This window comes from Acartia tonsa, chromosome 5 (genome assembly GCF_053477335.1).
Source record: "Acartia tonsa isolate MP-2025a chromosome 5, ASM5347733v1, whole genome shotgun sequence".
Taxonomy (NCBI): Eukaryota; Metazoa; Arthropoda; class Copepoda; order Calanoida; family Acartiidae; genus Acartia; species Acartia tonsa.
Window position 1 is genome coordinate 14,504,359 of NC_137264.1, and position 21,062 is coordinate 14,525,420.

General features: G+C 33.0%; 2 protein-coding genes across 4 annotated transcripts in view; both read left to right on the plus strand.

Moving 5' to 3' along the window:
* Window positions 1-21,062, plus strand: part of LOC145318833 (zwei Ig domain protein zig-8-like) — an 80,610-nt gene that overhangs the window by 51,499 nt on the left and 8,049 nt on the right. For both annotated transcript variants that reach the window (XM_080160476.1, XM_080160477.1), the window contains one exon: window positions 3,893-3,946. In XM_080160476.1, coding sequence (XP_080016602.1) covers window positions 3,893-3,946 — 54 coding nt within the window. The remainder of the gene's footprint in view (window positions 1-3,892; window positions 3,947-21,062) is intronic.
* Tudor-SN (Staphylococcal nuclease domain-containing protein 1) overlaps window positions 1-21,062 on the plus strand; it is a 472,363-nt gene that overhangs the window by 5,413 nt on the left and 445,888 nt on the right. The gene's annotated exons all lie outside the window — the stretch shown is intronic.

Consider the following 21,062-nt stretch of genomic DNA (forward strand, 5'->3'; position numbering starts at 1 on the left):
ACAACCGAACATTAGCACTTGTAGAGTGTCAGAACGTAAGGATGTATACACATATTATAGACAAATTCTATTAGAAAAATGTAGATAAAATGATCAATTTTGATAATATAGGTTATTTCAACAAGGATGACAACATTCATAAAAATGAAGCTTAATACATTACTGAAAGACATCAGTAAAGACAAATATTAAGTTTTATATAAAATAGACCCTTAATTTCTTCGTCTTTAGATTATATAAAATTTTTGGAACCAACCAATTAAAATTGTTAAAATAGTGCCAAAAGTTTTTAAGCCAACAAACAAGATAATGTGGTCATAAAATTTAAAAATTTTAAAGTCAATGTCCCCTTCCTTCTTATTTTTTTCAATTGAATAATATGTCGATAATATTTTAGCAATGACTACTTTTATTAACCCTTACAGATCGGGCCCCAATTCTTACTTTAATAGATCGGGGGGGGAGGGGGCTTATTTGACCCCCCCCCTCTATCTCTGCTCCTGTTACAGTTAGAGACATACAATTTTTTTCTGGTGGTTCATGTGCATATTTAGAGAAAATTACTTTTTCAAGTCATAGCGGTCAGACCGCTCCTTAGCCGCTTTTTAGCGGCCAGATGCTAAATATTAAAACAGCTGTAGAGCGGCCAATTTTAAAGCTAGGATCACGAAATTTTAGGTGGAAACCGCCATTTTCGGCGGTTACGGCGGTAAAACGGCGGTTGGCGGCGCCAATTAATATTTTTATCTGTTTCTGATCACAATAAAAGACTAAAATTTGGTTGGTCTATAGCTGTTTTGAAATTCGGCAGCTGGCAGCTTACAAACGGCAAAATTACAGGTAGGAAATAAAAAATCGGTCAAAAATCGGTCAAGGAGTGGTCAAACGGTCATGATCTTAGTACTCACGGAAGTTTATTATTACTCAAGAATGTACCACAAAATGTTTTAGGTCTCTAGCTGTAATAGAAGCCACGATATGCATGATATAAGTACATATTAAAAGAAGGACATAAAATCGGTCAGGAAGCGGTCAAACGATCAAAGGGTCATAACACCACTATTCTCAGATGTTCATTGATATCCCAGTATTCACCAAAAGAAATTTTAGGTTTCTATCTTATACACAAAAGTCAAAATGAAGAAATTAAGATTTATTTAGAATTTTTTCTAAATTTGATGCCACCTAACCGACTTTGACCGGACGCCACGACCGACACAGACCAGATATCCTTATAAGATCTACTCTTGCCGACGTATAATTACTAAACTTAAAAAGACATGAAGTCACAACTGAAAAAAGTAGAAAGGGGGGGGGGGTCAATATGACCCCTGATCTGTAAGGGTTAAACACAATATACTACACTGGTACCCAAAGTTTTATAAAATTGTTTTCTAGTTGGATTAGCCTAAAATCTTTGGGTATATTAATAGATTTCAATTGTTGTAAACTGGAAATGTCAAAACATTTCAACCAATAAGTTTAAGCTAATAGATATAACGATAAAAGTTTTTGGAAAGTGTACGATGTACAAACTAACGGAAACACTCTATCTATAGAAAATATTTGCATAGGTTATTGGTATTTTCAAAATACTAAAGTTTTTCATTGAATATTTTAAAAATTCTTTCGCTATAATATATTATGCAACCCAAAAGTGGTTGTACACTTTTTAAAAGCGAAGTTTTTCAATAATATGGGCCTATATTACAGTTAATTTAGGCATGTTAAAATTGGACTATCGATTTCAAACTTGGCATGATGATTAATGTAATACATAGCTATCAGACGAAGCCCAATCTGTACCACTTTTGCAAAGCTTTTGATTCCTTTCAATTAATAAAAAAGAAGGATTCACCATCTCTTTTTTAGGGGTTTTCTTTGCCACTTCTCCTCTCATCTCCCTCATTTATATGACATCACAGGAATCAAAAGTGGTGCAAAAGTAGTCATCTATCATAGTATGCTGTAAGAAAGGAAGGTAGAGGTTATTGGACTGTAAATTACTAAATTATGTTGTTAAACTTAGCTATATGAACTCAAAAACCTAAAAGCTTTACGTACTTGAACTAAAACTATTGATTGGTAGGTTCAATTTAACCATACCTAAAAGTTATACCTACGAAAAGGTTGTATTAATTTTTTTTTTTTTAATTGATTTTTAGTCCTCTGCAAAAAAAAAATCTAAAAAAAGTTAAGAAATCCTCTTCTAAATAATTCTTTTTTCTATAATAGGTTTAACTTGAAGCTTATTTCTTATAGAAAAACTAGCATGAAAATAATATTATAAACCCTTTTTGGCAGGTAATTCATGTATTGAATAAGTATTTTTATGCCTTTTTTGGAAGTCATCTAGTTTTCATTTTTTCTATCAATTAAAATTGTTTTTTCAATGTTTCTAGTCATTTGTATGGCCTTTGGGACTACTAAAAGATAACAATGTATATATAGTTTTCAATGGCTTGACAAATATAAAATGGGAGTAAAGGGGGATCCTATAATTTTATACCCATACTATTTTGAAGTATTTCTATATATTCATCTGTCTAATATTTAAAAATGTACTATATGTAATATGTATCTTATTAACCAGGGATCGTAAGGAAAATACAATAGATGATTTAATAAACAAATAAATTTAATAAACAAATTATTACATGTAAAGTTGAAAATTGTTGGTGAGAACCTTCAAACACTGTTACTTTGGTACGGGGGACAAAGTGTCTCAAAAATCAGCCATTTGACGTCATGAAAATGAGGGAGATGAGTGGATAAGTAAGAAAGAAACCACCTAGAAAAGAGATAGATAATCCCTAATTTTTATGACGTCACATTGCTGATTTTTGAGACACTTTTTCCCCCTACCAAAGTAAGAGTGTCTGAAGTCTTTCACCAATAATTGTCAACTTCACATGGAAAAATTCTTTTATAACTCAAAACAAATAAACCTTAAAACTAATAAAATTGTCAAGTTTAGTAACACTTAGTGTTCAATGTCCCCTCCCTCCCTTCATGATGTTACCTAACCTAAGATTTCATGTTAGTAGAGAATAATCTTTACTAACATGGCATCTCTTATATCTCTCACAGTGGCCTATCACTTCCGCATTCGGGTATGTAAGGGGATAAGACAATGGCCGGTAAATGAATGTATATCCCAAATTATGATTCACAAAATAAACCCTTCTGTTTCTAAAAGATAATGACCGATAAATTGATGTAGGGGGGATGTCTTAGCCATAAACAGGCACAATTCATTACCACGCATAGTTAGGACTTCAAGACAAAGGGAATCAATGGGCTGTTTATCACACTAGTCCCTAAAGTTTAAAAATAATACTATCTTATTCATTGGCTTAACAACTTTCGAGACTATAAATTTTAATGAGTCTGTTCATTAAATTAAGTAATCAAACGTTTCAACCACTAATTTTCAGTATTAATTTTGTGTTTCATCATTGGGGACGAACATAAATTTATCGGCTATTGTCTTATCCCTTTAGATCCCTGTATATTTGGTGGAAGTTAGAACACACCTTAACATTACTCAAGTAAATATAATTAAAAATTATGTAACTGCAATTTCCGTAAGAAATCAGGGATATAAAGGGATAAGACATAAATGTTTATACAACCTTAATGATTAACCTGTTGGTTGAAAAGTTTGGACACTAAGAGCTTGTACAACATGGTTAAGAAAAAGTGTTTATAAAGTTTGGGTACCGGATATAGTTTAAAGTCAAATGTCCCCTCCCTCCCTTATTCAACGATTTCAAAAAGCCAATAAACTATTGTTCAGTTGATTTGGAACTCGATCAGTTGACTTCGAAAGGGGGCATTTTCCTCTAAATCAATATGAAACTAATTAATAATTTAGAATTACTATTTTCAGATGCAATAATAGAAGTGCTAGGGGACAAATCACATGGCGACACCATGAATCCAGGTACATAGATAGATAAATCGATAGATAGATAGAAAGATAGATTGATAGATAGATAGCCCATTGTCTGTTGATCCATAATGATATGATATTATTTGATATAGATGACAACATTCTATTTCATTAACCTTGTAAATTTAAATTGGTTTGATCCTTCCTATATACATATTAAAAGGCTCCCTTATTTTAAAATATGATAGATGAATAGATAGATGGATAGATAGATGGATAAATAGATGAATAGATAGATGAATAAATAGCTGGATATATAGATTGATTTATAAATAAGATTAATAAGAAGATGGAAAGATAGATGGATATTTAGATGTATATATAGATTGAATAGAAAAAGAATAGATAGAAATGTAGATAGATTTATAGGTTCATTTATATTGCTTCTAATCAAATGTATGTAATATTTGTAAATCTATTTAAATATTTGTATATAAAATTGTCTTGATCTTTTTGTTTTAACCTAGGCTGCTTTTAATGAAATCAGTTTACAACCCTTTATTCCCTCAAATAATATATATATAATGCCCTTGAAAATGATATATGCAGGGAGGCAGGGGATATTGGTTGTAAATTATACTGGTATCCAAAGTTTTATAAGCACTTTTTTTCGTTTTCTGAATTGAAAACTAGTGTCCAAACTTTAAAAAAACAATAATGGTGAATAAATTGCATTAATAGATAAAAATTGGGGATGTACATCAATTAATCACCCATTGTCTAATCCCTTAAGTTCTCTTAATATAGGTTACATGCAGCAGTATAATCAGTTTACTGGTGTCTCTATTTATGTAAGGGTATTATAGTTCACTTTCATGGATTTAAAAGATTATTGACATAGACTTATTTATTTTATTGTGCGCTACAAATATTTATAAAAGAATTATTTACTTAAATGTATAAACCAAGTTAACTTTTTGATCCAAATATTAATTTACCTTTTAGAAGCAGTATTTAATTTGCCTATGTAATTAAAAAACTAATGGGATATCAATAAGCATAAAGATACCTAGACAGACAGATAGACATCCTGTTACTTTTATATAAGGAATGCCTTATACCTACTAATATTGACATATGCATAGCACCCCGAACAGACTGTATAATTTTACAATAGTATATACACTTTACATTTTCTACTGGGTGTATATTTTAATTTCGCTTAGGTTGTTTGAATATGGAAGGGGTAGTTAAGTGTTGCACTATTTTTAATGCTTAATCCTCCGGTTTTTTCTATCTCATTTTCTGTGTGTGAAAGATAAAGAGCCCAAACTGCGTGACTTTTTAAGTATGGGTATGACACATAACTGAGAGTTGGAATTTTTTTAATATCTCCATCCTGGCGGGCACAGGATGCCAGCAAACCTGGCAGGGTCATCCAGGTAAAGAGCAAAATTATTTTTTTGACTAAAACAAAGCATTTTATCATACCAAAATACTAAAATATTTTTTAGTAGTACATCCTTATATGAAATGCAGGTGTTCAAGTCACTTTTAGGTTCCAGGTATGATCTTGCAGGTCCTGATCCTCCAGGTCTCCAGAAATCTTTTACTTCAAATTTTAGCTTCAAAAATAAGAAAATTACAGCCGTTTGAAATTTTTAAGTAAAAAAAGACCTAAAAACAAAGGTTGTTAAATAGAAGGGTGAAGGAAGCGAAAATTGACTTAGAATTATAAAAGGTCGGAAATTCATTATCAAACAGGGGACTTGCACAAAAAAAATTGCCCTCTAGCTCTAATAGGAACTGAGATAATAGGGGGGGGGCATTAAACGCCCTCCCCCCCCCTCCCTGACTGATTAAGGTGCAGCAAGGGGCCCGACCGTAAAGGGTTAATTTGCATATTTAAAAAAACTGTTTTAGTTGTCAAAGAATCTTAGAAAATAAACAACTTTAGTTTCCCTCAAAGTGCCTATCAAGCAATGAAATTTCCCTCATTTTAGAATAAATCAAAATTAAGAAAAAGAGATTTTTATATGCTAAATTGTAGCAGGGGATATACCTGCAGTGTTTACTAGTATAGCCGTGCTTGGCTATTTAGTACCCAACATGGCCAAAAATTGAAAACATTCAAATGATAAGCTACCTTACCCACTCTTATTATCAAAATTTCAAAGAGGATTTTAGTGCACTGTTTCGGAACGCAATGCCTAGCCGTTCTCGAAATCTTATCTCCAAGCCCTCCGAATGACCAACATAGTGAAGTTTACGAATGTGTATTTATTACCATGAAAACAGTAAGTCTAAAACAAAAATATAAGAATTAATTACATAAAATTAATGGTTATTATTTTTGTAAGATCGAGGTTGCGTGATTTCAATTTAATTAAAAATATAAAATTTCTAAAAAACTTTAAATTGGCACGAAACATATTAAATCGCATCAGAAATTGATAATTTTAGATTCAAATGATCAATAAAATAAAGGAAAATATTCGTATGATAAAACTTAGCAGTTAAATGGTCTATTTGTTGAAAAATTAATGATTTAAATTTCTTCATAAAATTGTACCATTCTACGCTTATTTTCAAGAATTAAAAGATAAATTCTTACCACATATGATGTCAAACTAAGCAGGAAGGCTTATTTGAGACATTCCACACATCAGAGCACATGTATATTCAAGCAATACATTATTTTCATTCACGTAGCTCCTCACGTGGGACTAATCAAAGGAAAAGTGCGCGTTTCTTTTGTCCGTTTACAAGCCACGCGCAGCGCGGAGATAGTTAGGAATGCCGCGTAACACACTCATTCTCTAAGGAAATCTGGTGTAAGGAAAAGGGATTAATGAGTTCGAACTTGCCAGGGAATACAAGAAATACATACCGAAACACACCCGTCTATTCACTGGGAATCGAACACAATACCTCATCTTTGCAATATGCGTGCAGACAGTGTCCACGAAATCACAATCTCACAACACATAAACCACAAGAGTTTAAAATGTCATGGCCATAAGGCCTAAAATTGGTTATGGTAACTTACGAATACCACAATAACTCAAACCGAGTCCACTACCACATAAGGATAGGAATAAGGAATGGGAAAAGCATTCAACATTCATGAATTGCACATTTACCACTCACACATCTCATTATATCATGGCCTCATAATCTCAATAAAATTAGAATTACAGACCATGTAATTGCGAATACATGAAATAATAATCAATAGTACCTAAACTTCAATTAAGTACCTACATAATAAAATAGGTAATGATTTTTATACTAAAAATCGCATCGATAATTAAATAATCAACTCAAACTTTTTTCATCAAAAGAAAGAAAGATTAAATAATAACATTTCTTCTACTAAATCTTTTTGCTAGAAAAGAAAAGTAAAATTGCATAAAAAACTTCTCAATAATTAGAATTTTTCTCCGACGGAAAAATACTTGCTTACATCTAAACATTTTTCAGATAAGATAAGTAAGATCCTTAAATCTAAACATGTTTTAATAAAATAGATACTTAAATCTAAATAAAATATGACTGTAAAAAAATCATCAAACTTCGGAAAATTAAAATTTCATAATTTTAAATCTTCGTGAATCAAAATTGCGTAAAATTAAAATTGCAATTGAAATATGCAAATTAAATTTACCAAAATAAAACAAAAGCTCAATATAAGAAAAGAACTTCTCTAAATGCTGAATTTGCAATTTCTCTCTGTTTTAAGAAGAAAGCAACTTATACATATTCAAACAGTCATAATTAAAGGCAATTTGGGGCCTCAGTCAGAATGAATCCCTCAAGATACAAACTAACAATCCATCAAATATAAATAATTGCCATGTTCCAGCTATCCTGTCGGACGTTATGTCTTTCCATCACAACTTTTGATACTGCATAATTTCCAACAGGATTTCTGGCGCAGGGCTGCATCAACTGAAAATAAACATAATTAGTGATGTTTAAATCAAATTAAAATAAAAAGAATCATGAAATAATTCAAAGAAACTTTTAAATCATCAATCAAAGCAATCGAAACTAAAATAAATTATCTTATGCTTTAGTTTTGCCGTTCTGCGGTATGTCTGGCCGAGGAAACAGAGCTAAGATACACCGTAGAGCGGTCTTATTAAGCTTAATTCTACGATACTCAAAGAATCTACTTAATTCATCGGCGAAAAAAATCTGCATTTTTTCTTTAGGTACATCAGTTCAAAGGTAAATAGTAATAATTTTAATATGCATTTAATATTAAATTATTTATGTGATTGTAATAAATCATAAAGAAATATTTAAATGATGTAAAATCTCATTTTGTTAATTTCTTATCATATCAAATTTCAATCCAATAAGGATAAAAATGTTTATATCTGCATAGGCACCTAGGAAATTTTCCGCGAAAAAATCCCTGGTCCCGGAAAGACTTAAATCATTGAAAAAACTTGCGAAAACGTATAAAAAACTTAAGTTTGCATTTCAAATAAAAAAAATCTTGCATCGATTTGAAAGTTTAAACGAAATTGTATCAAAAATTGCGTTACTTATAAATCTTAAGAAATGATGAAATTACCCACTTCTTTTTTAAAAGGATACTGCTTCAATTTTAATATATGCGATAAAAATGAAGGTAGAGTTAATTTAAAATATGCATAGTTTATCTTAAATTAATTCTGTGACATTCAGATAAAATATTAATCAATATTTTAATAATATCATACATCGTGTTCATTATTATAAATGCTTAAACATGAACGAAAAATATATGTACCTAGGAAAATAATTGCTAAAAGTATTTTCTCAAGGTTTAAAATTGTCCGAAATCGCTAGGTACGTATATTACTACGAATCTCTGCTCTCGGAATGAAGAAAAAAAATCTTTACGCGTGGATTAATAGGAATCCCAGCTCCCGGAGTGAAAGAAAAACTTTTGTACATGAATTGTTAAAAATCTCTGCCTCCGGAATGAAAGAAAATCTTTGATTTGCTTACAAATTTAAACAAATATCTTGATTTTTTGCGATAATCTTTTAAAATAATAATGAGGAATATTTTAAACATTATCATAATAATATTACATGTTGTGTTCTTTACTTTAATGCATTATTTCATATGAGAACCTGAGAAATAACATTTTTTAAGTAAACATGAACCATAAAAAATACTTTTTCGAGGTATTTTTATTCTGCAAAAATTATTTGGTAGTTAATATACACGAACTTTTGCTTTTCAAAATCATACTTAAAGAAACAAAATCTTTTAAATCTGCTATAAAAGTCTAAACAGTTTTGTAGAATTTTTGTGCTTAGGTATGAACAATAAAATTAGTTGAATAATGAATACTTATTCTTTACAGAACCGATTTAGGTTCCTTTTACAAGCTCAACATATAACTTGTAATATTCTTTCTTTAAAGATCATTTTCACATAAATAGTTTATGTTGTAGATTAGATATGTGTGGTTTGAAAAATTTCAATGACTTTCTGGCGGCAACACCCGCCATTTGCAGGCCTCTTACCCTGTGTCGGGCGGCAAGCTTGGCAGCAACCAAGTCGATTCTTGATTCATAACACCACCAGGGCACGTAATAAAAGTGTGGCTGTTATAAAACTTAGAATCATCTACCGGCTTTTGTCCGGCCGGAACCGAAACTCCCGTCGGCTCTTGTCCGGCCTGAACCGAATTTCTTATCGGCTCTTGCCCAGCTGGAACCGAAACTCCCGTCGGCTCTTGTCCAGCTGGAACCGAAACTCTGATCGGCTCTTGTCCAACCGGAACCGAAACTCCCGTCGGCTCTTGTCCGGCTGGAACCGAATCATTCAGCGGCTCAACACCCGCCGTAACAATGTTATCAACGGCGACAGTATCGTCACCAATATCATCAGGAATAACTGCAGCACAACTAACATCATTATCAGTAATAACCACGGCAACACCCGCCGTAGCCATGTTGTCAACGGCTGCAGCACTAGCAGAACCAAAAGGTTCATCAGCAGCGTTACAAGCAGAACCAACAGGTTCAATAATAGCATCACAAGCAGCACCAACAGTCGGCTGCGGCTGAACATCTGAGCTTTCTGGTTTTAAAAACCCTATAGCTTCACTTTCCAACTCGAAATCTGAGCAGACAACATACCTACTCTTTGCTAATCCATTAGCACTAACAGCAAAATATCCAGATCCAAACAGGCTGGAGTAAAGCATGGTTTCTCCTACTGAACGTTCAGAGTAGGGAAACATCGACGGGCAGAGGTGCCCAATGAGCAAATCAACCTGCCCATTAACCAAAGTAAAATCTTCAGGTTTCATATCAAACAAAACAGCTGCCTCCACAGGATTCATGGAGCAGATCGCCTCTTTTGGACCAATGAGAGGCACTACCACAGGTTCTAACATGTGATATTTCTTGTGTCGATCAACTAAGCATAGCTTGACCGTCGGGAGACATTTAACTTCACCGTCAGCTAGAGAAATTCTTGCTGAACGTCCAGTAAAAGGTAACTGAAGTTTATTAACAAGTGACTGGGTTACCATTGAGGTAGTTAAACCGGTGTCCCACATGGCGTTCACTGGGACCTTCTGGCGATTAAAATCAACGACGTCTAATTGTTGTAACATTAACATTAGGTTCGCCTCAGGGGAAGTATGTACTTCATAGACGGCGGCAGCCATATCAACACTCTCATGCACAAGGTTGTTATGGGCCTGACCACAATTGTCCACTTTGCAGCCGCCTATTACATCTGCCTTTGGGCAATCCACAGATTTATGCCCTTTCTGCAAACAAATCCAACAGCATCCAGCACTCTCCACAATACTCTTCCTGTCTGGCACTGACAGGTCATGAAATTTTGGGCACTTGTAAAGTAAGTGCATCTCATTACAGCCATTAACAAAACATGACTGCTTCATCTTAGATTTACCAGGTTTACCTACGGCGGTGGCGGCTGTCGCAGGGTTACCTTTCTTCTTAGAGGGGGTGTCCATATCAGTCGAACACCTCATTAAAATGGCGCCCCGCTGTTCTTCAATAATCTTTAACAGCTTTGGGACGTTTGGGACATCCATCGAGCCCAATGATAAATTGAGCTTATCTTGAAAATCACGTGGCAACTTCTTGGATAACATCTCAAGAAGTATCACGGTCAACCACTGGCTGGTGGTGACCTCATCATCTTCATCATCTTTAGTCAGCTGCTCCAGCTGGCTAACTGCACCACCAAACTCTGCTAACACAGTCACAATCTGGTTGGAGTCCGACGGTTTAGACTTCTTCTCCCATTGGTTGAAAAGGCAGAGCATCTGACGTGTCTTTGACTTGAAACGCGCGTCAAGGTAAGCCCACTGAGATTCATGCGATTGAATCTGAGTTAATTGGAGTCTCAGCTCTTTATTTCTACAGACCTTCTCACTGCTCAACAATAACTGTAAATACGACGGGTCTTGTCCTACAGTAAGCTTTTTAAAAGTGTCTTTAAAACTTACGTAGGATGCTTCCAGGCCGTCGAAAGATGGAAGAAGACGTTCGTCGACACGATTCATATATCCTGGCGTGAACATAGAACCGGCGGCGAACTGTGGTGTGCCAAACGGTGACACAAATGGCGATGCTGTCGAGGCACCCGCTGTCGTCGTGGGTGGCTTCACAGGTTCAAGCTTAACCTCAGCCAATTTTTTCATCAATGCAGACAAAGTGTTTATAATTGCATCAGGCAAGGGAAAATATGGCCCTTTAATAACTTTCACAATCTTCAAACATCGATCATAAAGTTCAGCCTGATGGTTAGGCAAATTATCACCAACAACATCAACAACACTTTGAATGTCACTAAGCTCTTCTATAGCATCAAGAGCATCTTTCAAGGCACTATAGTCTTTTTGCACAGTAACTATATCAGAATAAATGTCACTAAACTCATCAAGCTCTTGGATTCTCAAACCAAGCTTGCTAAAACCAACCATGATGCTGTCGAATGTCTCGAACTTGTCATGGACAAGGATTGATTCCTTAGTGAGATGTCTAACATTAAGTTCTGAAGTATCACTGACCAACTTCATCACTCTATTTAGCTCACTGGTTAGGGCATCAACGGCTGGACGCAGCCGCTTACTCAATTGTTCACCTTTATTCTTTTTAGGACCCATAATTGTCACTAAAGTTAACTGTACTGATTACGACTATAATAATGTGTGTTAAGGTATCACAACCAACACATTCACAAAACTTCACAGATTGTTCTTAGCCGCATCTGTTCTGTCTTGTTTTCATTGTTTCGGAACGCAATGCCTAGCCGTTCTCGAAATCTTATCTCCAAGCCCTCCGAATGACCAACATAGTGAAGTTTACGAATGTGTATTTATTACCATGAAAACAGTAAGTCTAAAACAAAAATATAAGAATTAATTACATAAAATTAATGGTTATTATTTTTGTAAGATCGAGGTTGCGTGATTTCAATTTAATTAAAAATATAAAATTTCTAAAAAACTTTAAATTGGCACGAAACATATTAAATCGCATCAGAAATTGATAATTTTAGATTCAAATGATCAATAAAATAAAGGAAAATATTCGTATGATAAAACTTAGCAGTTAAATGGTCTATTTGTTGAAAAATTAATGATTTAAATTTCTTCATAAAATTGTACCATTCTACGCTTATTTTCAAGAATTAAAAGATAAATTCTTACCACATATGATGTCAAACTAAGCAGGAAGGCTTATTTGAGACATTCCACACATCAGAGCACATGTATATTCAAGCAATACATTATTTTCATTCACGTAGCTCCTCACGTGGGACTAATCAAAGGAAAAGTGCGCGTTTCTTTTGTCCGTTTACAAGCCACGCGCCGCGCGGAGATAGTTAGGAATGCCGCGTAACACACTCATTCTCTAAGGAAATCTGGTGTAAGGAAAAGGGATTAATGAGTTCGAACTTGCCAGGGAATACAAGAAATACATACCGAAACATGCACGACTGGGCACTTTGAAGGAACTTTCCAAAACAGCTAAACAACTGCTTTGTCAAATAAGATCTCATGAATGGAAAAACCTTCAATTTACTTTTAGATAATCTATGACAACAAAATTTGTATGATTTAGATTTTTTACAAATATAATTCACCCAGATTTAGATTTAAATTGTTCATGATTAGTTTGATAATTAGAAATCTTAAGGGATAAGACAAGAAATGTTAAATTGATGTACTCCTAATTACAATAATCAAATAAAACTTATTGGCGAAAAAAATTTGAAAGTTTAAAAATCCACTCAAAACTGTATTTCCTAAAGTTTGAATCCAACAAATAAGATATTGTTATTAGAAAACTTTGGTTACCTGTATCATTTTAGTCTATCGACCAATCCCTCCTTTCTATTACAAAATTTGGTCTTAGAAAGACTAAAGCCCTAGAGGCTATAGTGCAGCCTATAATATCTATAATACAAAGTAGCTTGATGTCTGTCCGTCTGAAGCTTAAGATCTTAGTAACCGCTGAACCGATTGGGCTCTACTCTTCAGGGAATATACTTACTGGTCCTGTGATAATTTTAAGATATTTTTCTGGGACCCACCCAACCCCCCCAAAACTAAAAAAACTCACCCCCCCCCCAAAAAAAAAATATTTACATTTTTTGGAAAATCTCAGTAACCGCTGAACCGATTGGGCTCTACTCTTCAGGGAATAAACCTACTGTTCCTCTGGTGGTTTTAAGCTATTTTATTGGGGGGTAGGACACCCCAATCCCTCCAAAAATAAAAAATCCTAATTTCCAAAATTTTAAATTTTTTTTTTTATGTAAACAAAAACCAGTAATTGAGGTGGAACAACCATCTCCCTCCCCAAAAAAAAAATAAAATTATTTTTTTTTTACAGATTTTAATTTTTGTGTATGCGAACAACCTGGGTTTAATTTTTAAAAATTGAAATTTTGTGTATATGGCAAACAACCTGGGTTTAAGTTTTACAAAATGATTTTTTTTGTGCATACAATGCACAACCTGGGTTTAATTTTACCACAGAGTAATTAAACAAAGAATAACTTTTTTAAATATTTCTATTTATGAGGGTTGACTCCCCATTACTTCTAAGAGCGAAGCCCCTAGAGGCTAGGTGCGAAGCCGCTAGTGAAATATAATGTGTTTCATCATATACTATCCAGAAACAAACCATTAAATTTAAATTTGGCTTTATTCCTTGGAGGTTAAACTGTTTTACAATTGTTTAATATGGTTTACAATTAATTACAGTGTGTTGCAAAAAAAGTTTGGGAATTTCTTTATCTCTTTGTTGTTAAAGAATGTGTCCTAACTTTTGTGATTTTTTAAATAGCTAGTCGGTGCTTTTAGTAATAAGTAGATGTAAAATGATCCATATAATTTAGATATTCAATCTTTTTTTTGTAGACATCTTATTTTTGAAGTAATTTAATGTACAAAAATAGTAGGTAAGATCTTTAATTTGACACCTTACTTTTGAATTATTTTTTGAGTTATTATTGAAAAAATCCATTTTATTGAACTTCGTTGAAACAAAACTTTGAACGTTCTTGGTTGGTTAAAAAAATAGTAGTATCTTTTGTTTATCATCATTGGGGATGTATATAAATTCATTGTTCATTGTCTTATCCCTTAAGATCTCAGCTATTGTGTCAAAAAGGTTTTACAGGTAGATGTTGTTGATGTTGTTTGTAGCCCTGATTCTCTAAAGTTAGGATTCAGATGCAAACGGAGATTGGAGATGAGAAGCCTTTGGCAAATCGTAGATTGGTAAGCTTCGCGCACAGCTGGCTGTATTCTATGATACGTTATAAGCTGACCCCAATTCTCATGGAAGCTATTCAATTATTGATTACATCACCCTGGCCTAGAGTTTTGGCAGGTGTTCCATATTAAGCTACCCTAATTAATGGCACTCTCATCCGAATGAGGAGCATGGATGAGGGAAAGCATGATATGATTTGCTTGATAAGTAGAATCCTAACTTTTCTACATATCTCCCCCATTACAACCTTAGGGCATCTCAGGGAAGGTTGTGTGATTACAATTTGACAAATTGCGAGAGCGTTTGTCAAACAAGTGCATAGTCTACATAGGGACTTGAACTCGGTTTCTTCCAACCAAATGGGAGACCCACATAAACACATGCTTTCATTTGTTGGCTTAAAACTTTAGATACTTTTATCAATTTAGAAATTAATTTATACAAACTAGCAGTGTCCAAACTATTCAACACATAATTTTGATGTACAGAATAGGTACTGTTGTTTATCGTAATGGGGATTGTCCATCAAATTTTAGTCCATAGTGTCTTATCCAAAAATTAAAATGAACACCCTGTATTAATATGGAACTGTATCGCTTAGAGTAAATGTTGTAAAATGAATTTATATAATTCTGGCCCAATTCATGAAAGTAATCAACATCGGGCTGTTTATTACACTAGTCTCCAAAGTTTTATATAATCGTTTTCTTGTTTGTTAGCTTAAAAACTTTAGGGACTCTTATTGATTTTAATTGGTTGGAACATTAAGTTAAGTGTACAAACGTTTTAACAAATAGTTGTAATCTGCAGAAGGGGTAATATAGTGCATCAACATTGGGGAGGTACATCGATTTATTGGCCATTGTCTTAACCCTTTACATCCCTGGTTTAACCCTAACAGATCTAAAAATAAGTTTACTTTTTCTTGTTTATAGACAGATTTTAGATTTAAATAATGCATTTTTTTCAATTTTCTTCGTTTCTAACTTACCTTTACAGGCAATATGATATAGATTTAATTAGTTCTTTCCTTCAAAGTGCCTACCGAGCACAGAAACCCTCCCAATTATTTTCCAAATAAATAAAAAGTAAGGGGAATAAGTTTATTTTTCTGTTTACCCTCACCCGGTAATAGGTCTATCCCTAAGGCGGCAGGGATCTAAACGTAATAAATTACAATAAGTGGTTGAAACGTTTGGACACTCAATTTAATAAACCAATCAATCAAAGTTGTTAAGCCAACAATTAAAAAACATTATTATGAAACTTTTAGGACCAGTTTAATATAAAGTCACGTCCCTCCATCCTAAGGGGGCATATGTCTATAATCTAACCTAAAAACAATCCTCTCCCATTATTATTTGTGATCTAGTTCTCAAGCAAGCAACACATAATTAGTTTGACCGCTATAATCCTATTCATGTGAATTACAGTTAAACTAGTAGGGTGACACAAAATTTTTATTTCTAAAAAAATGGCCAAGAAAGTTGATATCGAGGTAGTGAAAGATGTATTGAAGAAAATAGGAAGAGAAAAGTGTGAAGTTGATGTTAATAACAACAAAGCACTTTTAAACTACCTATTTATTGTTTGCCAGCACATAATTTCCACTAGTGGATCAGAGTGGAAAACTGTTGGCAAAGATGGCAAATGCACAAATCTGAAGGATGATGTGAAGACTGCTAAGGCTGAGGCTAAAGAAGCGTTGAATACGGCAGATTACTCATTGCAACGTAATCTTAAGGGCAACTTTATACTTACTAGCCCGCCTAATGTTGAAAAAGGATGGAAAAGTCTCTTTGAACCCCATGATGAACAGGACACAAGAACTCTGACAGAAAGGACATTAGATCTTGTCCAGGAGTGCTACGGAGTCAGAATTCCTGAATCTGACATAACAGCAGTACATGAACTAAAAAACAACTCAGTCCTGCTAAAAATTTGGAACAGAAAAAATGGGTCACCCTATTTTGATCTGGTTTCCGCTGTCAAAAGAGGAGGAGTAAAGAAGTCAGATATACCGAAAAATGGAGGCGGGGCTCTGCGTGGGGAGGGGGTCAAGAATGAGGGGTATGGGGACCAGAAGGAGGGGGAGGATATGACCAAGAAATGTGACTCTTCACATCCTGGGCCGAAGGTAAAGTCATACATTCCCAGACAAAGGTTCTTCATAAACTTCCAGCTAACTAAAAATCGTTATAAGATTTTAGGTCATATCAAATTTCTAAAGAAAAAAGGATCCATTCACAAATTTGATACAAACCAAAATGGAGACATTAACATGACTGTCAAAGAAGGCGAAAAACCCGTTTGGCTAACTTACTATCCCAAAAGTGAAAATTCGTTTACTTACACCATAAGTGATATCGACAGCTATCTGCCTAAACATGTTGGTGTTAAATCTGATACAAAGCCAAAATATGTGAAAAAGAATTAAATTGATTCTAGATTTAAAAATCATTCTCTGATATCAAATCTAATATATGTCTAAACTAACGTCACCACTCTACACTTTATCTCTATTGTATGTCACCAATCTCTTACTATATGATAATCAAGTTTACTATTTTGGGGTTTAATAGTATAACTTATAAAATTAATTTTCCAAACTGGCACTTTTTATTGTAAAATTTAAACTTTTCTGTTATTATAGGGCTTTGATGATGATATAGATTTAATTTCAAGTAATGGTCAGAATGAGCTTGTATTGAATAGTGATTTTGGGCATAGTTGTAAGTATGTTGATCAAAATGAATTTAAATTGCTAGTTAGTAATAAAAGTGAAATTTTTTCCGTTTTAAGCTTAAATATTCGCAGTATTTCAAATAAATCAAATGATCTTAGAGACTTGATAGAGGAATCCAAAAACAAAGACTTTAATTTCTCTTGTTTATGTGTCCAAGAGACGTGGGGAATCAAAAATCAAGATTTAGTCTGTCTAAATAATTATAATCTAATCTCAAAAGATAGGGAAGTAAACCCAGCTAGAAACGTCGTAAGGAAACTCGCATCCGATATGTAGTATATTATCGCCAAAATCTTATTTAAGATTTTATAGCAAAAATCGAAAAAAATCGCTAGGGATTAATTCGATTTTGTAGTAAAAATCGCGGCAACCACGATTTCCCTAAGATATCGTAAACAATAGCATTTTATGTGTGTCAACACACACTTACAAACAGACACACAACCAACATATAATCAACATCATTCTGTGAGAAATATAGTTTATAAATTGGCCGCTAGAAGTTCACATTATTTTAAAAAATATATTGCATTTTTTCTGTTGTCAAACAAAATAAATATAAAACTGATAACTAAAATTGTCATAATGTGTTTATGTTTAATATTACAAATAAAAGTATTTTTAAAAAGTTTTTTTTCTAAATGGCAACATTTTTAAATGTGTGTCTTAATATTCCTTAAATCATTGCCATTCAGTATGAAAAACAAAGAAATACCCTATCAAAGTTAATTGAAAACTTTTGAGAGTATACATCAATTAGAAGGGCACAGAAAATGGTTTCTCTTTATACCATGTCTCTCTCTGTCTCTCACTCTCTCTATCTCTGACTGCAAGCACAGTATGAAATGAATTCTTTATGCAACCTCTTGCTTACATACAATATTTACAAACAAAACTACATGATGTTAAATATTTTTTATATGTACTTTTTATTCACGATTTTGGCACGATATCGCTTACGAGCCTTACGATATCGCTTACGATTTCGTGGGTGTATCGCGCAGCTCTAAGTACCTTTTCGACCATTTATCGTAACATATCGTCGATGTGCATTGGACGACTATTTAGCGATATCGTAAGAACTCGTGCTCGATTGCTACACGATATCGTGCGCTATAGTAGCGCGATAGTGACGCTACTTTCTGGCTGGGAAGAGGGGAGGGGGTTTGGCTATTTATTTATCTAACTTAAAAAACTATGAAATTATCAAAGAATTCTCGTGCTTTAATGACAATTTTGAATCTTTAATAATTAAAGTTTACATTTCAAGAAACAAGTTTAAGATAATCGCAAATATTTATAGAATACCTAATAGCAATATACAATTTTTTTCTGATTGGCTTAATACAACTCTAACTTCTCTCAAAATTATGAATGCAGAAGAAATAATTCTTTGCTCTGACTTAAATATTAATCTGCTTAAATATAATGAACATTCTCCAACCAACGACTTTTTAAATATGTTAATCTCTCATTCTTTTTTACCAGTTATTACATTACCTAGCAGAATTACACCAACAAGTGCCACTTTGATTGATAACATTTTTACAAATAAAAGGATGGATAATTACAATGCCGGACTTATTTACTCAAGTCTATCTGACCATCTCCCAATATTTTACTTAAATGTTAGTAATCCTAAGCAAAACAAAGATTCTTTTATACAAAAAAGAAATATGTCTAATGAAAATACTGAAATATTTAAGCAATCCTTATCCTCTTTTGATTGGTCTGACATAACTACAGATTGTAATCCAGAGAGTGCTTTTGAAAACTTTTCTAATGTTATCAATGAAAACTTTGAAAAATGTTTCCCTTTTAAAACTATAAAACCCAACAAAAGAGTTATCCCCCAAAATCCCTGGATGTCACCAGCTTTATTAAACCTAAGAAAGAAAAAAGAAATGTTAATGAGACAAAAATTTAAGGATAAAACCGTTGATAGCAATAGAAAATTTGTCATTGCAAATAACATTTATAAATCTGCAGTTAGGAAAGCCAAAAAAGAGTACTATTTTTCTAAATTCAATGAATTTTCGTCTAACATGAAAAAACTTGGTCTACAATTAATCAACTTATCAACAAGAATAAAAAAACGCATTCTATCCCAAATCTTTTTACTGATGATAACAGATCTTATGAAAACTTTCAAGATATTTGTGAGGGTTTTAACAATTTTTTTATTAATGTTGGTCCCAGCCTAGCAGATGAAATTCCATTTTGCGAAAATGATTTTAATGACTACCTTGGGGTTCCAGTCAATGAAAATTTTGTCTTTCAAAAAATCACCCCTCAAATAATTTTTTCTACTCTCAATAAGCTAAAACCTAAACTAAGTTGTGGACCTGACAATATTTCTACTAAACTTTTAAAAGAAATTATGCCAAGTATTATAGATCCTGTTGTTCACCTATTTAATCTTTCATTTAAACATGGCTTTGTTCCAAACAATTATAAATGCGCTAAAATTTTGCCAATCTTTAAATCAGGAAGGAATAATTCATTTGATAACTATAGACCTATTAGTATATTAAATGCCTTTTCTAAACTACTGGAAAAAATAGTTGCCTGTCAAATGTTTAAATACTTAAATAAGTTCAATATTCTTTATAAACATCAGTATGGATTTAGACCCAAGCACAACACAACACAGCCCTTAATTCAATTATTGAATAAAATATACCAAGGTCTTGATTCTCAAACACCAGAATACACACTGGGGTGCTTCATTGACTTAAAAAAGGCATTTGATACTTGCAACGTCCAAATTCTTTTAACCAAGCTAAACCATTATGGTTTTAAAGGTTTATCAAATAAATGGTTTCATTCTTATTTAAATAATCGTTCTCAATATGTAGAAATTAATGGTGTCAAATCATCTATTCAAAACATAACCCATGGAGTCCCACAGGGTAGTGTTCTGAATCCTATACTGTTTTTATTATATATAAATGACTTGCCAAATGCAATTGATATATTTTCTTCACTTTTTGCTGATGACACAATTTTTGCACACAGTGATAGCAATTTAAAAAGATTAGAGGAAAGGGTTAACATTGAACTAGAAAAAGCTAAACTTTGGTTTCAAGCAAATAAACTTTCACTTAATGTTGCCAAAACTAAGTTTATGGTTTTTAGAACCAAAAAAATGCAGTGTGTCCAAGATTCTCTAGTCATAAAAATTGGTGGTGAAAAGATTGAAAGAATTGGAAATGATTGTAATATTAAATCTTTTAAATTTGTAGGTGTTCATCTAGATGAGTTTATAACGTGGGAACACCATATAAACTCAGTTATTAACAAAGTATCTAGTGCTAATTTTGTATTAAATCAATTGAAAAAGTTTGCACCAACTAAAATTCGTAAATCTATATATAATTCCCTTGTGAAATCGCACTTGGAATTTTCTATTATAACATGGGGTAATGCTAAATGTGAGGGAATGAGTAGATTATTATTAAAACAAAAGCAATCTGTGAGATATGTCGCTAATGCAAAGTACAATGCTCATGTAGATCCATTACTTGAAAAACTTGATTTACTTAAACTTGAAGATATTATGACTGTTAACATAGGTAGCTTTGTAAAAAGTTTCCTTGCAGGACAAATGCCAGACTCATTCAATAATATTTTTGAACCA